Raw genomic sequence first — 19,883 nt, forward strand, 5'->3', positions numbered from 1 at the left:
GGCAGCCACACTGTGGCTGTGCAGGGAATTAACCTATAGCTAAACTGATATTTGGAGGATGACACAACTGAAATAGAGAAATTATCTGGATCTTTTTTTTTTTTCTGAGACAGAGTCTCGCTCTGTCACCCCGGGTAGAGTGCAGTCGCGTCATCATAGCTCACTGCAACCTCCTGGGCTCAAGTGATCCTCCTGCCTTAGCCTCCCGAGTAGCTGGGACTGCAGGTGCGCATCACCACACCTGGCTAATTTTTCTATTTTTTGTAGAGATGGGGTCTTGCTCTTGCTCAGGCTGGTCTTGAACTCCTGAGCTCAAGTGATCCTTGTGCCTCAGCCTCCCAGAGTGCTAGGATTACAGGCGTGAGCCACCGCAGCCACCTTAGAATCTGTGTCTTGATGAGCCATATAATTAACATCCTATGCAGTCCCCTTACCCTCAGACTTCTTGTGTGATATTATAAGTCTGATCCTTTCCCCATTTTTCCTACCTCAAATGCAGACAACAGCAGCTATTTTGTAACCATGAGGGAAACGCCAAGAAAATTAGAGATGTCAACCTTGACACTACTCAGTTACTGAATGAACACCAGCAAACACCCACCACCTACATTAAAAATAAACCTCTTATTCATTTAAGTCACTTTTAGTTGAGTAGTAAGTTACTTGAAGCTAAAATCCAATTCTAAAATTTGTGACCAACAAAAAAGGAGTAAGCATCTGTCAGATGTTAATATCAAATGACTCATTTTTCGATTCAAACCTGAGTAATTTACCTCAATGTAAATCACTTAAATCTATACCTAACAGTTGATGCTCAAAAATTTCCTTTTTGGCTGAGGTGGGAAGATCATTTGAGGCCAGGATTGAGACCAGCCTGGCAACATAGTCAGACCTCGTCTCTACAGAAGAAAAAAAAAATTAGCTGGGTGCAGTGGCGTGCACCTGTAGTTCCAGCTATTCAGAAGATGATATGGGAGGATCACTTGAACCTAGGCGTTCAAGGTTACAGTGAGTTATGATCATGCCACTGCACTCCAGTCTAGGCAACGTAGCGAGACCCTATCTCTAAATCAATAAATATAAATTCCTGTTAGGAAAAGCATTATTTCTATGTTATAACAAGGAAACCAAGCAAAGAAATTTACTTTCTTAAGCCAAAATTCAAGATAAAGCTAGAGATTAAGTCAAAAGTTATTTCCACTAATACCATTCTGCAATCCTTCGTAGTGATCACTAAGAAATAATAATATCTTTTCTGCATTGGTTTCAGTTTTCTAATCTTTCAGAGCAAACATTTTTGTGTTATCATTTGAAGCAACTATCAAAATAATTTTTTGACTGGAAATATAATAAATTTTGCTCTTCATTAGAGAAATGTAATACTGGGGATTTTTTGCTTACACACGATTATACATGATAACTAATTACCAATTTATTCCATCTAATAAAAGTTTATTATAGAGCAAATTAATTTGTGGTGGTAAATGAGAATTTTCTATCATATTACCAATATGTGATCTAAACATATTTAAAATTTTTTATGCCAAAATGGAAATTACCTGGGAGTGAAATAGCAAATATACACGTTACTATTAAACACTTCATCTTCAAAACTATGACAGCTTTGGTTGATGCTGATCAACAGGCATATAACATATTAAAATAAAGGTGTTGTATTAAATAATTTGGTGTTTCACAAATAAAAGTGGCTTTTTCAAGAGGGCTCTATTCTGAGCACGGTAATAATGAGGATACTGTCAGAATACCAAGGCAACTTACAAAGAAGCCATAGAGTCCATTGTATGTTCATACTTTAAAATGAAAATATCAAAGCTTTATGGTGTTAATCATGTTTCTTCTTGTGGGCAGATATTAATCCATACCACTATGAATGAAACACGATGAAAGAACAACCTGTTAAGTCAAAAACTTGAGAATGAAGATGCCCAATAAATTCTATCTAAAATCCTTTTGCAAAACAGTATTATCTTCTCTTCAGTTTAAAATATTATCCTAATTAAACCATACAGGAAAAAGCTCATGTGCAAACACAGTCCATCTGGTCCTAATAGTCATTGTAATAACTTCCTGTTGGACAGTTCCAAGTTGTGAACACATACTAGCAAAATTACAATACTGGTCATAAATAAACTTGCAGTACTCTATTAAGAAAGTTTAGCATAAACAAGTGCCGTTTATCTTTCTAAAGTCTTTTAACAATAATAAAATGATTTTTAAATTATTATTTACATGTATTCCTTCTTGTTTTAAAGGAGACAGGAATTTTGAAGCTCAGCCTCGAGTGCTCCCCTGTCTTTTAGGCACTAGGTTAAGTGCTTTATATACTTTATCTCATCTAGTCCTCATAAGACCTGATGCTGTGTATCATAATTGCCTATATTATGGAGGAAAAAATACGCTCAGAGAGGCTGAGATTTTAAAAATACTTGAAAATGTTTCTATCACAGTCAGTTCTAAAATTATTTGGCATGTATTTGTTCTTTGCCTCTTTATTTCGAAGCTGTGCTCGTATGCTGGGCCTAACTGCTCAAGAAGGGATATGAATTGAAAGAACAGTAGTAAAAAATAGTGCTTTTTACATATAGAAGTAAATTACTAAAATGAATATCAATTTACCTTGAACATGAGAAATGATGAACAGATAGGCTCCCAATAATCTGATATATAGCTGAGTCATTGTTCAATTATAATGTTTCCTGTACACTGTCACCTTCAATAACTGGTCCTGCTATTTCACTAATTTAAATGACTATTATTCAATGAGATTTTTTCGTAAAAAGCCGTAATCACTTGACAATGACTCCAACTCCCACTGCTTTCTCCTTATTCCTGAAAGACAAAATATTAAGAAGGTAATGAACATAACTGAATTTTGGAAAGTTTTCAAAAACTGAGAGGAAAATAAACGTCTAAGCATACCTCTAAACAATGCAATACATTCTTAAAGATTAAAGCTATTCTTGTTTTCTTTTTCCTTTTTTAAAAAAGGCACTGTAGTTCCAAAGCTTAAATAATTTAATAATAATTTGCAACCTCCCCTGACCTCAGATTAGTCATATGTAACACAAGAAAAGTACACTAAATAATCTCAGTAGTCTTTTCTGGCTGCTCTACAGTAATTAAGTTATTTTATTACTATAAAAATTTCCTAAATATATTATGAAGAAAACAAGAAAAGTTAAATTTTAAATATACTTTTAAATATTTTAAATTCTTCATCAATATTCTTTCAAATCCTAGATGAAATAAATATACCTTAAATCTTTCTAATAAATAATTTATTCTGATAGAAAAGAAAACCTACCTAGAAAATTATACATATTTAAATAAGCAGTGTACTTCATCATTAAAGCAAATGCAAATAGAAATGTATTCTTTTAAAAATTTCAAAGTATTAAGGGGGTACAAATATTTTTTGTCACATGTATTGTTTTTGTAATGCTTGAGTCATGGCTGTAAGTGTGCCCATCACACAAATAGTGTTCACTGTACCCATTAGGTAGGTTTTAGTCCCTCCCCTACTGCCCCCTCCCCACTGCCTGACTTCCACTAAGTTTTATATTTCTCTGTGCACTTGTGTGCTCATCTGTTAGTTCCAGTTTAATAGTGAGTACACATGGTGCTTGTTTTTCCTCTTGTGATATTTCACTTAGGATAATGGTCTCTAAAATGTATCTTAAATAAAACCACTTTCCTAAAATATTGTAAATCTGACTTAATTAGGGTAAAATTGGGCTTTTAATATGGATGACATGAAACATGACCTTTTCAATTAAGGTCTAGCGATTATTAATATAGACAGTGAACTTTAAAGGCCTCAAAGTAAAATAGTTAAATAGGTAATAGGGAAAAAAGCCTGCTGTGTATCAAGATAAATATAATTCTATTTCTCCCCCATCCTATTGCTTCAGGCAGTTTGATTTTATTGACTTCAGCCTGAACTATTCCTGAATGCAAAAGGTTTTGCTTATTTATGACATAATCACCCCTGGTGTGTGAGTTCTACCATTAATAACCTGAAAAAAAAAAAACAAAACTGAGCTGTTTTATCTACCTAAAAATTTTGCACTTTGGTCCGTCACAGTGGCTCATGCCTATGACCCTGACACTTTGGGAGGCCTAGACGAGAGGATCAGTTGAGGCCAGGAATTTGAGACCAGCCTGACTGAGCAAGAGCAAGATCCCGTCTCTACTAAAAATAGAAAAATTAGCCAGGCATGGTGGTGTGCACCTGTAGTCCCATCTACTCGGGAGGCTGAGGCGGGAGGCTGAGGCAGGAGGATCGCTTGAGCCTATAAGTTTGAGGTTGCAGTGAACTACGATGATGCCACTGCGCTAGCCAGGGCGACAGAGTGAGAGACTCTGTCTCAAAAAAATAACAACAAAAAAATCTGCACTTTAATTGGCTCTCCAAAGGTATTACTGAGGCAAATAAGGTTTACAGTGAGGCATCATTTATATATGACTTAGTTCTAAAATTTCTGCAATTTCTTATTTCTCTACTATAAAATTAAATTGTTTACCATTACATAATGCTGAGAGAATAAGCTATAAAGTCTCAAATAATAATATTTGTAATGTGATTTAACAGCATATCTTCAGAAAACTTCTTAAAATTCTTCAATTATGATTCTAGGGATCCAAGTTTCAAATTCAAGACAAGTTTCCAGAATATTTCCAACCCTCATTTCTCTCCTCATTTCTGTTTGCCCATTAAATATCTCTACTAGGATTACACTCCAGCTGTGTGAATCCCACTCACGTCTTTCCTTCTCTCTGCTGTAGCCCTGCTCCTACCCCCCTATCGGCTATCATAGGGAAAGGCAGCACCATCTCTGCAGTCACGCCAGAAATCCTAGCTTTATTCCTGCCTCCGTTGCTAGCTCTCAGCCCCTCTCCAAACTTTCACTTACTCATTCACCAACATCTGTTGAGTGCAAATTACAGACCAGCCTAAGGTACCAGAAATACAAACATGGGTATGCCTGTTTCTGCTTCAGTGAGCTCACAGTCTTGGGTAAGAGACTGCTATAACTTGTTACATCTTTCAGTGTCACCAGTGTTACTCTTTAAGCTAATTTATTTAAAGTGCCACCACCAAGGCACCCTACAGAGCTGCCCATGAGACCCTGGGTTCTTTTCTTCTCAGAGAAAGGGGACTGCATGATTCCTTCTACAAAAATGTCCAGGACCCTGCTACCCCTGGCACAAGTTCAAATCCTGGATCTGCCTTAAATAAGTAACCTAACCTCTCTGGATGCATTTCTTCATCTTTAAAACTAGGTGCAGTTTTAAACTAGTTCAGGCTAGGTGCAGTGCCATGCCGCTATAGTCCCAGTTACTCAGGAGGCTGAGGCGGGAGTATCATTTGAGCCCAGGAGGTCAAGGTTACAGTGAGCCATGATCACACCTGTGAATAGTCACCATACTCCAGCCTGGGAAACAGTGAGATCCTGTCTATAAAAACAAATAAATCTGGAGTGATATTTATTAATCCATAGTTATTTTGAGAAATAAACAATAACTAACACTTATATTCACCTCTACATGCCAGCACCATTATAAATGCTTTGCATATATTAACTAATCTTATAAAACGGTACAATTATCTTAATTTTACAGAGGAAGAAACAGGCAAGTAGACTTTAAGGAATTTATCAAAGATCACACAGCTGGTAAGTGGTAGGGTTGTAATTCAAATCAAAGAAATCTGATTCCAGATTCCATGTGTTAACTGCTACCTTATGCTGCCCTGCTGGATATTTTGTGTATATTATATATTGCAAAATACATATTATAAACCATTTAGGAGAGCCTGGTACAAAGTAGATGCTCAATAAAACTCTCCTCCTCTCATGCATGCTTATAACGCATTTGCCCACCCAGCACAGGAAGTAACAGGTGCTACCCATGACAATACTATCTGCAAGAAATTTTTACAGACAAAAAACTTGTGATAACTTGTATGGAGAACAGCCATCAATAGAAACACACTGCTATAACCAAAGAGGATAACCATCTTCCTTTATTCCATCTGGTCAGGCCTGTTAAACAGCACTTTAGAGAAGAATGATGGGAATGCAAAGGACACAGAAAGTTACTCCACTTGAGATACAACTAGAAGAACCAGGGGTCTTTACTCACAGAGTATGAAAGGAGCAAAGTCTGAATGCCTGTTTGTCAAGGACATGACCGACACGACAGTAAAGAAGACCAGATCCCTTCCAATGCTGAAGTCCTGCGTGAACAGCGTTTTTGCCATTGAATACTAATTTATTCCCTGAATGTTTATTAAGTACCTATGTTATGCATGATTCTAGAGCAGACACCAAGAATACAGTGTTGTGAGCAAAAGAGATCCAGCCTTCATGGAGTTCATAGTCATTAAAAAAGACAAATAAGATATTCAGACACTGAACAAGACAACACGAATGATACATAATCATAACCTGTAGTAAATGCAGAGGAAAAGTGCCAGGTCCTAGAGGACTACGGAGCAATGACCTCATCTATGCTAGATGGAGGGGTGAAGGGAAGCAACGCTGAGAAGTGACAAAGTTCTCGGCATAGGGAAAAGCCCGTGCAAAGATCCTGAGGCAGAGGAAAGCAAAGAGAGAACAATGTTTGAAATGTTGAGAATAAATGATAGGGTGGTGGTTAAGGTTGGAGAGACAGAGAAGACAAAGACCAGGTCAAGCACAGTCATATGAAGGATCTGGGATTTAAACCTCAGTGGCTGTGATCTGGATTCTACGTAATGGGCTAGAGAGGGCAAAAGCAAATAGACCAACAGGAAGAATACTGTGGAAATTTAGGGAAGTGACGATGGTGGTTAAGATTAGGGTGGCAGTGGTACAGTGGATGGATTCAGGATATACTTCACAAATAGACTAATGGTACTTGGTAATGGGTTAGATATGCGGTAAGGGAGAGTGAGGGGTCAAAGAAGATTCCCACATTTCAGTAATGAACAATTACCGAAATGGAAATAAGTAGATTTTGAAAGGAATGAAGGGAAGAGATCAAACGTTCAAATTTAGACATTTGAGATTACCTAAAGGGACTGTCTAATGATTGTTTGGTTCTGAAGCTTAGAGGAAACATATGGGGCTAAAGATATAAATCTGTTATGTCAACAGCATAGAGATATTCAAAGCCATGGCTCTGGATAAGATAGCCTTCTAAGAGTGAAAAGAGAAGAGGGCTCTCTTTTAAATGAACAGAGAACTGTTCATTTAAAAAGTGCATCCCAGCCTGAGTAAGAGTGAGACCCTGTCTCTACTAAAAAAAAAAAAAAAAAAAAAAAAAATTAGCCAGGAGTCGTGGCACGAGTCTGTAGTCCCAGCTAGTTGGAGGGCTAAGGCAAGAAGATCATTTGAGCCCAGGAGTCTTGAGGTTGCAGTGAGCTAGAATGACACCACCGCACTCTACTCAAGGTGACAGAGTGAGACTCTGTCACAATAAATAAATAAACAGCATTAATAAGTGTATTAACACCACATACATTTATGTGGCATTCACTGATAAGTTCATGGTCCATCATGTACAACATTTATGTGGTGTATACTACCACAGCTGGAATATAAACTACTCTGCACAGGTGATATTTTTAACAGTTAAAAGTGGAGCCTAATTCCCTCCCTTGAATGTGAACTGGACTTAGTGACTCACTTTAACAAAGATGGAAACAACAGTGTGACTTCTGTGACTAGGGCATAAAAGGCACTTAAGCTTTCTCCTTGCTCTCTCTCGAAACACTCACCTGAGGGAAGCCAGCTGCCGTGACATTAAGGACACTCAAGGAGCCTTACAGAGAGCCCATGTGACAAGGAACTGAGGCCTCCTGCCAACAGTTACGTGAGTGAGTCACCCTGGATGTGGATCCTTCAGCCCCAGGGAGGCTTTCAAGGTGACTGCAGCTTCACAGACACCTTAACCACAATTTCAATGAGAACCCTAAGCTGGAACCACCCAGTCCCGCCACTGGATTCTTGACCCTCAGAAAATGTATGAGATAATAAATGTTAATGTTGATTGTTTTAAGCTGCTACATTTTGGGATAATTTGTTGGGCAGCAATAGATAACTAATGTAATCATTATTAGAAATTTGTCGAAATAATAAAAGCCTAATCACTGTAAGCCACTGCAGAGTCAACGAAGACAGAAGTCTGAAAAGCATAGACAATAAAGGAATACAACAATGTAAGATAGTCAAAATGCCCAAAGAACTGGATCATGTAACTGACATCTTTCTCTCAAGGGAGTGACCAAAAGCAAGCTCTTGTTTTCAAATTATCACAATAACGCAGGCTCATTTTAGGCGGAAAAATCCTATCCCTAGTTCTATTCTATATACTACTACATTTGCCCTTTAAAACTGACATCAGTTTTGTGTTCTGTGTAAAGGCACTTCTTGTATCATTCATACCCTGGGTAGCAAATTTAAGAGAGTGAATTATGATGTCAGCCTGCTTGGTTTAAAATATCAACTCCTGGACGGGCGTGAACCACGCCTGTAATCCTACCACTCTGGGAGGCCAAGGTGGGCGGGTCGTTTGAGCTCAGGAGTTCGAGACCAGCCTGAGCAAGAGCGAGACTCTGTCTCTACTAAAAAAATAAAAATTAGCTGGACAACTAAAAACATATATATAAAAAAATTAGCCAGGCATGGTGGTGCATGCCTGTAGTCCCAGCTACTCGGGAGGCTCTGAGGCAGGAGGATGGCTTAAGCCCAGGAGTTCGAGGTTGCTGTGAGCTAGGCTGACACCATGGCACTCTAGCCCAGGCAACAGCGAGATTCTATCTCCAAAAAAAAAAAAATCAACTCCTTGCTGTGTAACTCTGGGGAAGTTACTTAAGCTATTTAGGTCTCGGTTTCCTTAGCCACAAAATTAGGATAATATTACTAACTCCAAGACTTAGTACCTTGCATATCAGTACTAAACACTTCAATAAAGAATAGATGTCAGTTGTTACCATTGTGACTGTTATTATTAATAACAAATACTGAGGACTTCTCCTTTACTTGTTCCATATTAACTTCTCCTTACTTGTCCATAATCATGATATAGCAAAACATTAACCTTATTTTACAACCACTCTTAAAACTATGATATAATTCTAACATCTGAGAATAAGATATATTTTTTAAAATTCCTAAATAACTCATCAGAATTTTTATAGAACTTAAAAAACACCTAATTTTGCAATGTCAAGAATATAAGGACATACAGACATTTAAAATACTACATGATCAACACTTTAAAACGCTGCTGGCATTTAAAAGCTCTTAAACAAACCAAACAGGCATCTAAATAAATGTATTTTCTTTTGCTATATACAAAGATTGGTGCAGTTTCTTCTTCAGGAAAATAACATTAGGGCAAAATTATTCAATAAAATATAAATAATTTCTTTTGAAATAAAAAATTTTAAAGCTTAGCAAATAGTAAGAAGGCTGAATCAATAGTTCAATCAGAATTTTTTTTAAAAAAAAGCAGCAGGAAAAGGCTGAAGTCAGCTGAAAAAACAGACTAAAGTCATTCTTTCCTCTTCCCGTTAAGCCCCCCACCCTCAATTTTTACTTTCTAGTAGAGAGGTTTGGAATTTCCAACAAGCTGGCCAGCTGCCAATTCCATAAAATAGCAAGGAGAAAAGTCGCCTTTCCAGGGGTCCCTCCCCCAGGCAGCTCCAGGCGCCTGGTCTGACAGGCTTTCGGAGAAGGAATGGGCTCACTGCAGACTTTCTGGCTCCACAGCCATTGTTTGCGCGGCTGCTCTGCTCCTTATCCAGAGCTTGCATTAGCATAAGAATATCGTCTTTTCCCTTAACAAGCAACTCACCCATTCCTTCCCGATTTCTAACCTCCTCCCCATCAATCTCTTAAGTTAATGTACACATGCACAACTGGAGCAACAGGACTCGTGGTTATTTTTTTTATCAGTGTAGAAAAACAGTTTCACCCAAATCTAAACACAAATGCTTAAGAAAATAACTTGCTTAAAGAGTTGTGTGAGTGTATCTGAGGTAATACACACAAATCTTACCAAAAAGCCTGCCTTGGAGTTCGAGCTGTGAGATCTTGCAAGGGGCAGGGCAAGACATTCATAACAAGGTCTTTTAGAAAATCTCACAATTACACCCGTGAGCCAGGAGCAAACAGAACCAACCACATAGCTAAATTCTGACCTAAAATAGGAATGGGGACGTTCCACTTTATAAACTGTCATGTCTTTATCACTTGAGGCTACTAATTTCATCACCACCCCTGAAATTACTTTCTGACTAGACTCTACCTTTTGCCCACGCTCAATTACTCATTAGAAACAAATCACACATTTAACCTTTGTATTTCTGCTCAATTGACCCCTCCTCACTCAAAACCTTGACTTTCCTTCTGTGTCAAGATATTTTCCCCAACAAAGTATAAATTCTTCCAGAACCAGAGAGGCAAAACAAACTAGTATGCCATTATATACACTTGATACATTTTTTTGTTGCTATAATTTTTTTTTCTTTTTTTTTCTGGAGACAGTGTATCATTCTTTGCCAAGGCTGGGCTCAAGCAATCCTCCTGCCTCAGCCTCCCAAGTGGCTAGAGTTACAGGCACATACCACCAAGCCCAGCTAATTTTTAAATTTTTTGTACAGACAGGGTGTCACTACATTGCCCAGGCTGGTCTCAAACTTCCTGGTCCACCTCAGCCTCCCAAAGTGCTGGGATTCCAGGTGTGAGCCATTGCACCTGGACATAGCTGATGCATTTGTATGCTTTATGCTCCTCACTAGGGGCCTCAATATTAGATGCACAAGAAAGGCTTTCTGGTTTATGAAATATCTTTAAAAATAGGAGATAATCTATTTTCAAAAGACCTTGTATTGCAAATTCCCTAACCTAGTTTCACCAAAGCTTGTTTAATTGTATTAAATTTAAAAATCTCACAAATAATTAGAACTAGATTATGCTACACATCAAAGTTCGGCATATCTGTGCTCAGAAGGCATTCTTAATGTCTGTCAACCGTTAATTAAAAGGTCTGGGTGTTATCCGGAATAAGCACAAATGACAAAAAACAGGTGAAATGAATCAGTAGTTGCAGAAATGCCTGGAAGGGGAGAGGGTCTGGTCACTCCTTTGGGTACATATTATCAGGTTGAGTGTGCCTTATCCAAAATGCTTGGGATTCAGAAGTGTTTTGGATTTTGGATTTTTTTTTTTTGACCTTGGAATATTTGCATTATATATACTTCCTGGTTCCGCATCACAAATCCAAAATGCTCCAATGAGCATTTCCTTTAAGCATCATACTGGCGCTTAAAAAGTTTCAGATTTTGGAGCATTTCGGATTTGGGATTTTTGGATTAGGGATGCTCAACCCGCAATGGTAAACAATATTGTCTGTGCTTTTCCACAATATTTGAATAGAGGTAAAATCAGTACAATGTGGTGAAAGCTCAGGGTCTAGCATGAGACACATTCAAGTCTTTTGTGCAGACTAAATGAGAGAATCTCATATATATAGTATTTAATGGTAACTGCTTAATTATGTTAGCACACCATCATCTTTGTCATTTTCATAATTTGCAAATTAGTCTTGCATGCATTATCCCATCTATATCACCCTTATAGTAAGTAAAATATTGTACTTTTACAGAGAAAAGATAGGTTCAGGGAGATAAAGTGAGTTGCTGAATTTCAGATAGCAGTATCTACAGTGGATAAATTAATTAGCACCCAGTCTCCTAATCCAAAATGCAATGTTTAGTCCAGCATATCATAAGTAAGTACATTTTAAAAAAACCCAGAAGTTACTTTTTTATTTAGCCACGTAAGATTTTCTTTCATCTTCATAACTTTGCAAGGAGAAAAGTGAAACTCAGCAAAGTTAAGAAACTGCCCAAGTTAACACACCCAGTAAGTGGATTTGGGTCTGTGCTGCTGACAAAGCCCAAATCCCACTGGCTACTGCATGAGAGGAGCCAGTAGGAAAGCAATGGGATTAAAACCCAAAGTGCTGTGTCCATTATTACACTATTGCTTTTCAGTTCAAAAGCTCTCTATTCTATCGGTGTAGACTCTGCTTTCTGAAGCTGAAGCTACGACACTGCTAACAACATGTCCTTCACCAGCTGGCTCCCTCATGGATTGGTTCAGCCAACCTGGGAACTAGAGGATGCTGGAGGAGCAGAGAAGGGACTTTCTTTTACCCTGATTTGGTTTGCTGTTCTTGTCAGAGTTGCCTGAAAACCACCCTTTACAACAGGCAGCAGCAGTTTGCTCTGGTTCCCAGCTTCCGGCCACACTCCTACTACTAGCCTTTTGGCACCCTTTTGGACCCAGTGGTACCTACTCCTCAGGGTCTTAGCCCCAGCTCCTCAAAATCCCAGCTCTGAGCTCCTTAGGTGGCAGCAGTAGCTGCGCTACCACCCTTTCCTAAGAAGATCTAAAAATATGCAGATGACTTTTTAGTTGGAATAATGTCTGGGATATGACAGGACATACAGTGACCAGGGACCAAGATGGACAATTCAATACAACATGCAGGGACAATCTCTCAAAATAAAGAATTGTCTCAACCAAATGCCAACAGTGCCCTCCTTGCTGAGAAACACTAATTCTTGACTAGTATGGTGCGATTATCATATTTCATTATCATCTAAAGGTCCCTTTGCAGTGCCAGCTATTCAAGTGGCAACAATATTAGGTCTCTAAGAAAAAAAATTATCTTGATCAAACTAATGTCTGAATATAATTTTACTTTTTTTTTCTTTTTCTTCCCACCTGACCACTTTAAAAAGGAATCATTCTTGCTGTATTAACCACAGTGCGTGTACAATGTAAAACCAATTTAAAACTCAATCATTTCTCTTCACTTTTTAGTCTATTTACAATTTTTAAAAAATTCAAAGTATAAAGATTTTCCCTAAGCTCCAGGAGTAGAGGCTCTGTCCTGGGCTAAGCCCATCAGTGTATTCTAAATTCTATACCACAAAGAAAAATTAAGGGGAGAGTTGGTCTGATGGAGGAGTCTCAGGACTTTTCTGGGACTGCAGACTGCAGAGACAAAGTCACTCTTTCAGACTGAATTTGAATAAGGAAAGAGCAGTCCAGAAGCTGCTGGCAGCTATGATAGGCCAGAAGGCAGAGCTAGGAGACTGGAAGAAGCCAGCTCTCCTTGGAGACATCAATGAGCCACTCAAGCAACCTTGCCTGGAGCCTGAATTACTTAAGGAGTTTTCAGTTAAGAGCCAATAAATTCTATTTTTTAGGTCAGAGAGAGTCAGTTTTTCTGTTACAACCAAAAACATTCTAGCTGATATAAGGATTAAAGAGAAAGGCATACTCTAGCATTCTAGGTTAGATTAGCATAAAATTAGCAATTCTGAATAAAGTCAAATGGCTTGTCGGAAAAGATACTCAATAACACACTTGCAAAGGAAGCACAGGCCGGTATAGAAAGAGCTAATTATTTTTAAGACAGCTCAAATAGTATAAAAATTGACATTAATAATGTTATCAGCAGCTATATAATTATTACTCCTGATCTTTTCTCTTCTCATCCCCTAAATATGCCACACCTTAATCTTTCCCACCTCAGTTAACAGCCTCTTTACTCTTCTAGTTTCCCAGGCCTAAAATCTTAGTCATTCTTGACCATTCTTTCCCTCCTTCTCATATTCCATATACTATCTGTCATCAAATCCATTGATTCTACCTTCAAAATCTACCCAGAACCCATGCACTTCTCACTGCCTCCACTGTTCTCGCCCTGGTCCAAGCCACTAACACCTTCACTTGGATTGGTGAAACAGCCTCCTAACTGGTCCCCTGCTTCCACTCTTGCCCGCCACATACTCTCAACACAGCAGCCGCAGTGATCCTAAGAAAAAGCGTAGTAAACCACATCACGCCTCTGTTCAAAGCCCTCCACTGGTGCCCCTACTCACTCAGACTGAAAGCCAAAGTCTACAGTGGTCAACCAGACCCCACTCGCTCCACTCCAGCTGCACTGGCCTCCTCGTTGTTCCTCGAACATGCAGCCTCCCTAGTCCTGCTGCAAGACCTTTGCATGTGCAGGTCCCTCTGCCTATCACGTTATTCCTCGGGACATCTGTAATGACTTGCTGCCTTACCCACTTCTAAGCGCTTACTCAAAACCCCTCTCTTACTTACAGGGTTCCTGCCCACCCTATTTAAAACTATAATCCCATCCCCATTCCCTGGCACTCTATCCTCCCTTTCCTGATATATTTTTTTTTTCCTTTCAGCAGTTGCCACGCTGTAATTTGACGTATAATTTGCTTTCCATTTTGTTTGCCTGCCACCTGTTCCAGAATATATATACTCCATAAGGGCAGGAGTGTTAGTCTGTTTCATTCACTCTATATTTCTAGGTCCTAGAACAGTGCTTGGCACATAGTTGGTACTAAATAAATATTTGCTGAGGGAATGACTGAATAGAGCAGGAGGAATTAAAACGTTATGCCAATTCCTTTTACTTTTATATACAAACCAGACTTTCCCAAAAGAGCAGCATAGTGGATAAACTATCCCTTATCTCAACACAACTGAAATGATACAGAAACCACACCACTTCCTTTTGCTCACCTCCAGCTCTGACTGTGTCAAGATCCAGTAAGGAAAAATTTCCACTGTTTTCATGGATATCCTCAAGTTTGAGATATGAATTAAAAGGTCTTAAGAAAGGCTTGTATAAGTAAACATCATGTCCCAAAATCTAAAATACTGCTTAAGGCAAACAATGGCTTGGGTTTTACTTCTACAGTATCACGTAGTTATACCACGTTAAATGATTGTGAGAATAATCACAGACAAAAAGAAAACTGTCTTTTCTTTAGTACAAACAACATGGTCTGACAAAGGGAACTTCAAAGCACTATTTAAACTCAATTGCAATCTTTCAGTAAGTAGGCATAAGTAAAGGTTCAAAAGTAATATTTATACGTAAATTGTAAGTCCCCAACTGCTCTGAATAAGAGCAAAGGGTGTTAAAATCAGAACTTTAACCATTCTTCCCTGACAAGCACGACACACAAACTACAGTATAGGAAACTAAAACCTTACAAACATGTAGGTCTAAGAAAAAAACACCCTCAGATTACGTATTCCTGCTGTATGAATGTGAAGCCCAAGAACTTGGAAACCCAGGAAGAGCCTGCCCCCTTGTAATGAGACATCTACATTTTATTTTCTTTACTCTGTGTCACATCTCTTTAGGTTAAAATGCACTGGCTTAGGGTGTTTTCATTAAATTCTGTGGCATGAAATGGACTTGACATTTCTTTGTCCTTTTTTCATTTTTAACATCTTTCTTTAAGCTCAGGCACCTGATTTTTTCCTGAGATTTCTAGTTTAAACACTTATCAACTTGTCTTTTTATTTTAAAGAAAGGATCACTACATGCAGCATTATTTTGCAAATTGTTAAACTTTCTATAGATGTATAAAAATTGTATCATTCTATATGTATAATTTTTTTCACACAACACTGAGACGTTTCCATGATGGATACATGTAGTTATTAATTCATATTCACTGTTACGTAGTTTTCCATCCTATGAATATATCTTACAGCTGTAGTTACTCATTCTCCTGTTAATGGGCATTTTATTTTTTATATTATTAAGGGATGTGGTCTCACTGTGTTGCTCAGGCTGGAGCAGTGGCTATTAACAAGAGTGATCACAGTGTACTGCAGCCTTGAACTCCTGGTCTGAAGCGATCCTCACCTCAGTCGCCTTCCTGGGAACACAGGTGCATGCCACCATGCCCAACCACGTTGATGGACCTTTTAGGTGGCTTCTAATATTTTGGTATAAGGAATGTGTCAATAACAAAAATTGGATAGATGTTTTTGTTGACGTTTAGGCAAATATATCTGCAGGACAGCTTCCCAGAGTGGGATTCTGGGTCTAATGGTGGTTTTGGTAGATAAAGTTGACCGTTGAACAACACAGGTTTGAACTGCAAGGGTCCCTGTATATATGCATTTTCCCCCCAGTACAGTTGGCCCTTCGTATAGCAACCAAACACAGATCAAAAATACAGTATTCACTGAATATGAAACCCGCGGATGCACAGGACCAACTTTCCTTTGTACAGGTTCCCCAGGGTTGACTGCAGGACTTGAGTATATGCCAATTGTGGTATCTGTGGAGGTTCCTGGATCCAATCCCCTGTAGATACGGAGGGATGACTGTATTCTGGCAATGCGGTTTTTTTCCTTCCTTTTATTTTTAATTGAAATAATTGTACATATTTATGGGGTAAAATGTGATATTCTGATACATGTATATAATGTATAATGATCAAATCAGGGTAATTAGCATATCTATTACCCCAAACATTTATCATTTGTATTGGGAACATTCAAAATTCTCTCTTCTAGCTTTTTAAAAATACACAATAAATTGTTAATTATAGTCACCTCACAGTGCTATAGAACACTAGAACTTACTCCTCCTACCTAGCTGTAATTTTTATCCATTAACCACCCTCTGGATATCCCCCCCGCAACAACTCTCCCCTTCCCAGCCTCCAGTAACCACTATTCTATTTCTGTGATACTGGTTTACACTTCCACATATGAGTGACAATGAACAGTAGTTGTCTTTCTGTACCTGGCTTATTTCACTTAACATAACGTCCTCCAAGCCCTTGCTACTGTGAATGACAGGATTTCCTCCTTTCTCTAAGGTTGAATAGTATTTCTTTTTTTTTTTTTTTTTGGAGACAGAGTCTCACTGTGTTGCCCGGGCTAGAGTGAGTGCCGTGGCGTCGTCTTAGCTCACAGTAACCTCAAACTCCTGGGCTCAAGTGATCCTCCTGCCTCAGCCTCCCGAGTAGCTGGGACTACAAGCATGTGCCACTACGCCCGGCTAGTTTTTTTGTATATATTTTTAGTTGTCCAATTAATTTCTTTCTATTTTTAGTAGAGACGGGGTCTTGCTCTTGCTCAGGCTGGTTTCGAACTCCTGAGCTCAAACAATCCGCCCGCCTCGGCCTCCCAGAGAGCTAGGATTACAGGCATGAGCCACCGCGCCCGGCCTGTAAGGTTGAATAGTATTTCATTTCAATTTCCCCAGCATCATTTATTGAAGAGACTGTACTTTCACCAATGTATGTTCTTGGAGTCTTTGTTGAAAATCAGCGGGCTGTAAATGCATGCATTTAATTCTGGGTTCTCTGTTCAGTTCCATTGGTCTAGGTGTCTGTTTTTATGCCAGTAGCACGCTGTTTACTATAGTTTTGTATCATATTTTGAAGTCTGTTAGTGTAATGCCTCCAGCTTTGTTCTTTTTGTTCAGGATAGCTTTGGCTATTTGCAGTCTTTTGCGGTTCCATATGAATTTTAGGACTTTCTCCCCCCAATTTCTGGGAAGAATGTCATTGGTATTTTTATAGGAGTTGTAATGAATCTGTAGATTGTTTTGGTGGTATAGTCATTGTCACAATATTAATTCTTCCAACTATGAACATGGGATATATTGCCATTTGTTTGTGTCCTTCAATTTCTTTCATCAGTGTTTTACAGTTTTCCTTGTAGAGATCTTTCACCTCCTTGGTTAAATTCATTCCTAGGGTGTTTTTTTTTTTGGTGGGAAGGGCTTGTAGCTACTATAAATGGGATTGCTTTCTTGATTTCTTTTTCTGCTAGTTCATTATTGGTGTATAGAAAACGTTATTGATTTTTTGTACATTGATTTTGTATCCTGCAACTTTGCTGAATTCATTTATCAGTACTAAAAGTTTTCTGGTGAAGCTTTTAGGATTTTCTATATATGTATGAATGTATGATATAAGTATGTCATCCGCAAACAGGGAAAATTTGACTTCCTCCTTTCTAATTTAAAATGCCCTTTATTTCTTTCTCTTGCCTAACTGCTCTGGCTAGGACTTTCAACCTTCATTTTTGATTTATCATTTTGCAGTTCCAAATGCAAAACAGTGATAAGCACAATTTTAAAATAGTGAAGGACATAAGAATAAACTTTAATAAGTGGAAAGATGTATCATGTTATATATAGAAAGCCTCAATATCTGGTATGTCAATTGTTCCTAAATTAATTTAAAATGTAATGATACTCTATCACATGAAGGAAGCTCCCTTCTATTCTTAGTTTGCTGAGAGGTTTCATCATGAATGGAGTTAAATTTCATCAGTGTTTTTTTTCTCCATCTAGTGATATGATCACAGGATTCTTCTCCTTCAATGTGTAAATGAATTAATACTAATTCACAAAAAACATACTAATTCATATTAAGAACTTTCTTGAAGAATATACCATCTTTGGTAGTTTTTAAATATGTCCACAAATTTTTTCATACTCCTCTCTTCAAGAGATCAAAACCAATTCCTTTGGTGTGGGCTAAACTGAGTGAACTTCCTTCTAACAAACAGAATAAAGAAAAAGTCCCAAAGTATGACTTCTGACATTAGGTCTTTTTTTTGTTTTCTGAGACAGAGTCTCACTCTGTTGCCCAGGCTAGAGTGCCATGGCGTCAGCCTAGCTCACAGCAACCTCAAACTCCTGGGATCAAGCGATCCTCCTGTCTCAGCCTCCCAAGTAGCTGGGACTACAGGCATGCACCACCATGCCCGGCTAATTTTTTTTTATATATATAATTTTAGTTGTCCAGATAATTTCCTTCTATTTTCAGTAGAGATGGGGTCTCGCTCTTGCTCAGGCTGGTCTCAAACTCCTGAGCTCAAACGAGCCACCTGCCTCGGCCTCCCAGAGTGCTAGCGCATGAGCCACTGCGGCCGGCCCTGACATTAGGTCTTAAAAGGCACTGCAGCTCCCTCCTTGCCCTCTTGCTTGGATCACGTCATAGGGGAAGCCAGATGCTGCCGGTGTGAGAAACTGAGGCCTCTTGCCAATAGCCATGTGAGTGAGCTGTCTTGGAAGCGGATCCTCCCCCAATTGAGCTTTCAGATGACTGCAGCTCCTGCTGATATCGTGACTGAAACCTCAGGAGACATCCTGAGCTACAACCACACCCAGCTAAGCTGCTCCCTAATTCCTGTACTCAGTAAATGTTTCGAGTCTTTAAGTTTTGGGATAAACTACTCTTGGGTTCCTGAGATAATTTCAATTTGTCATTACTGTATAATAAATAATTTGTCTGGTCTTTGTCCTAGTTCCTGGGAGGAAAGCTCTAAATCCTTGGGATTTCCTTGATAATGGGAATATCTTTTCTATTCATGAGCCTCATAGATCATTCCTGAGTCTATGCTAACAAGATGACCCAGGATGAGGGTTGCTCACCAGACAGATCACCGTGTGATTAGAGGGTTGAGGCTTTGAGCCAGCAAAACTTCTGGGGAGGGGAGAGGGCTGAAGACATGGCCAATTATTCAATCATGGCTACATATAAAAACTCCTTACACTATGGCTCAGGGAAGCCTCCTGGTGGGTGAATATATTGATGTGCCTAGAGAGTGACATGCCCTCATTCCAGGAGAAGAGGGCACAGAAGCATCGTGTTTGCCTTGATCTTTTAAAAGGTAATTTAGGGGCCGGGCACGGTGGCTCATGCCTGTAGTCCCAGCACTCTGGGAGGCTGAGGCGGGCGGATCGTTTGAGCTAAGGAGTTCGAGACCAGCCTGAGCAAGAGTGAGACCCTGTCTCTACTAAAACAAATAGAAAGAAATTAGCTGGACAACTAAACATATACATATAAAAAAATTAGCCGGGAATGGTGGCACATGCCTGTAGTCCTAGCCACTTGGGAGGCTGAGGCAGAAGGATCGCTTGAGCCCAGGAGTTTGAGGTTGCTGTGAGCTAGGCTGACACTATGGCACTCTAGCTCGGGCAACAGAGTGAGACGACTCTGTCTC

General features: G+C 38.9%; 1 protein-coding gene and 1 pseudogene across 1 annotated transcript in view; one reads left to right on the plus strand and one right to left on the minus strand.

Annotated features, from left to right (window-relative positions):
• The window catches only part of BMPR1A (bone morphogenetic protein receptor, type IA), a 125,849-nt gene that overhangs the window by 37,406 nt on the left and 68,560 nt on the right, over window positions 1–19,883 (minus strand). Inside the window, exon 3 of the mRNA XM_012651255.1 lies at window positions 2,638–2,850. Coding sequence (XP_012506709.1) covers window positions 2,638–2,698 — 61 coding nt within the window. The 5' untranslated portion in view covers window positions 2,699–2,850. The remainder of the gene's footprint in view (window positions 1–2,637; window positions 2,851–19,883) is intronic.
• LOC105815974 overlaps window positions 6,171–19,883 on the plus strand; it is a 22,256-nt pseudogene continuing 8,543 nt past the window's right edge.

The sequence above is a fragment of the Propithecus coquereli genome, unplaced genomic scaffold (assembly GCF_000956105.1).
Source record: "Propithecus coquereli isolate 6110/MARCELLA unplaced genomic scaffold, Pcoq_1.0 Scaffold351, whole genome shotgun sequence".
Lineage (NCBI taxonomy): Eukaryota > Metazoa > Chordata > Mammalia > Primates > Indriidae > Propithecus > Propithecus coquereli.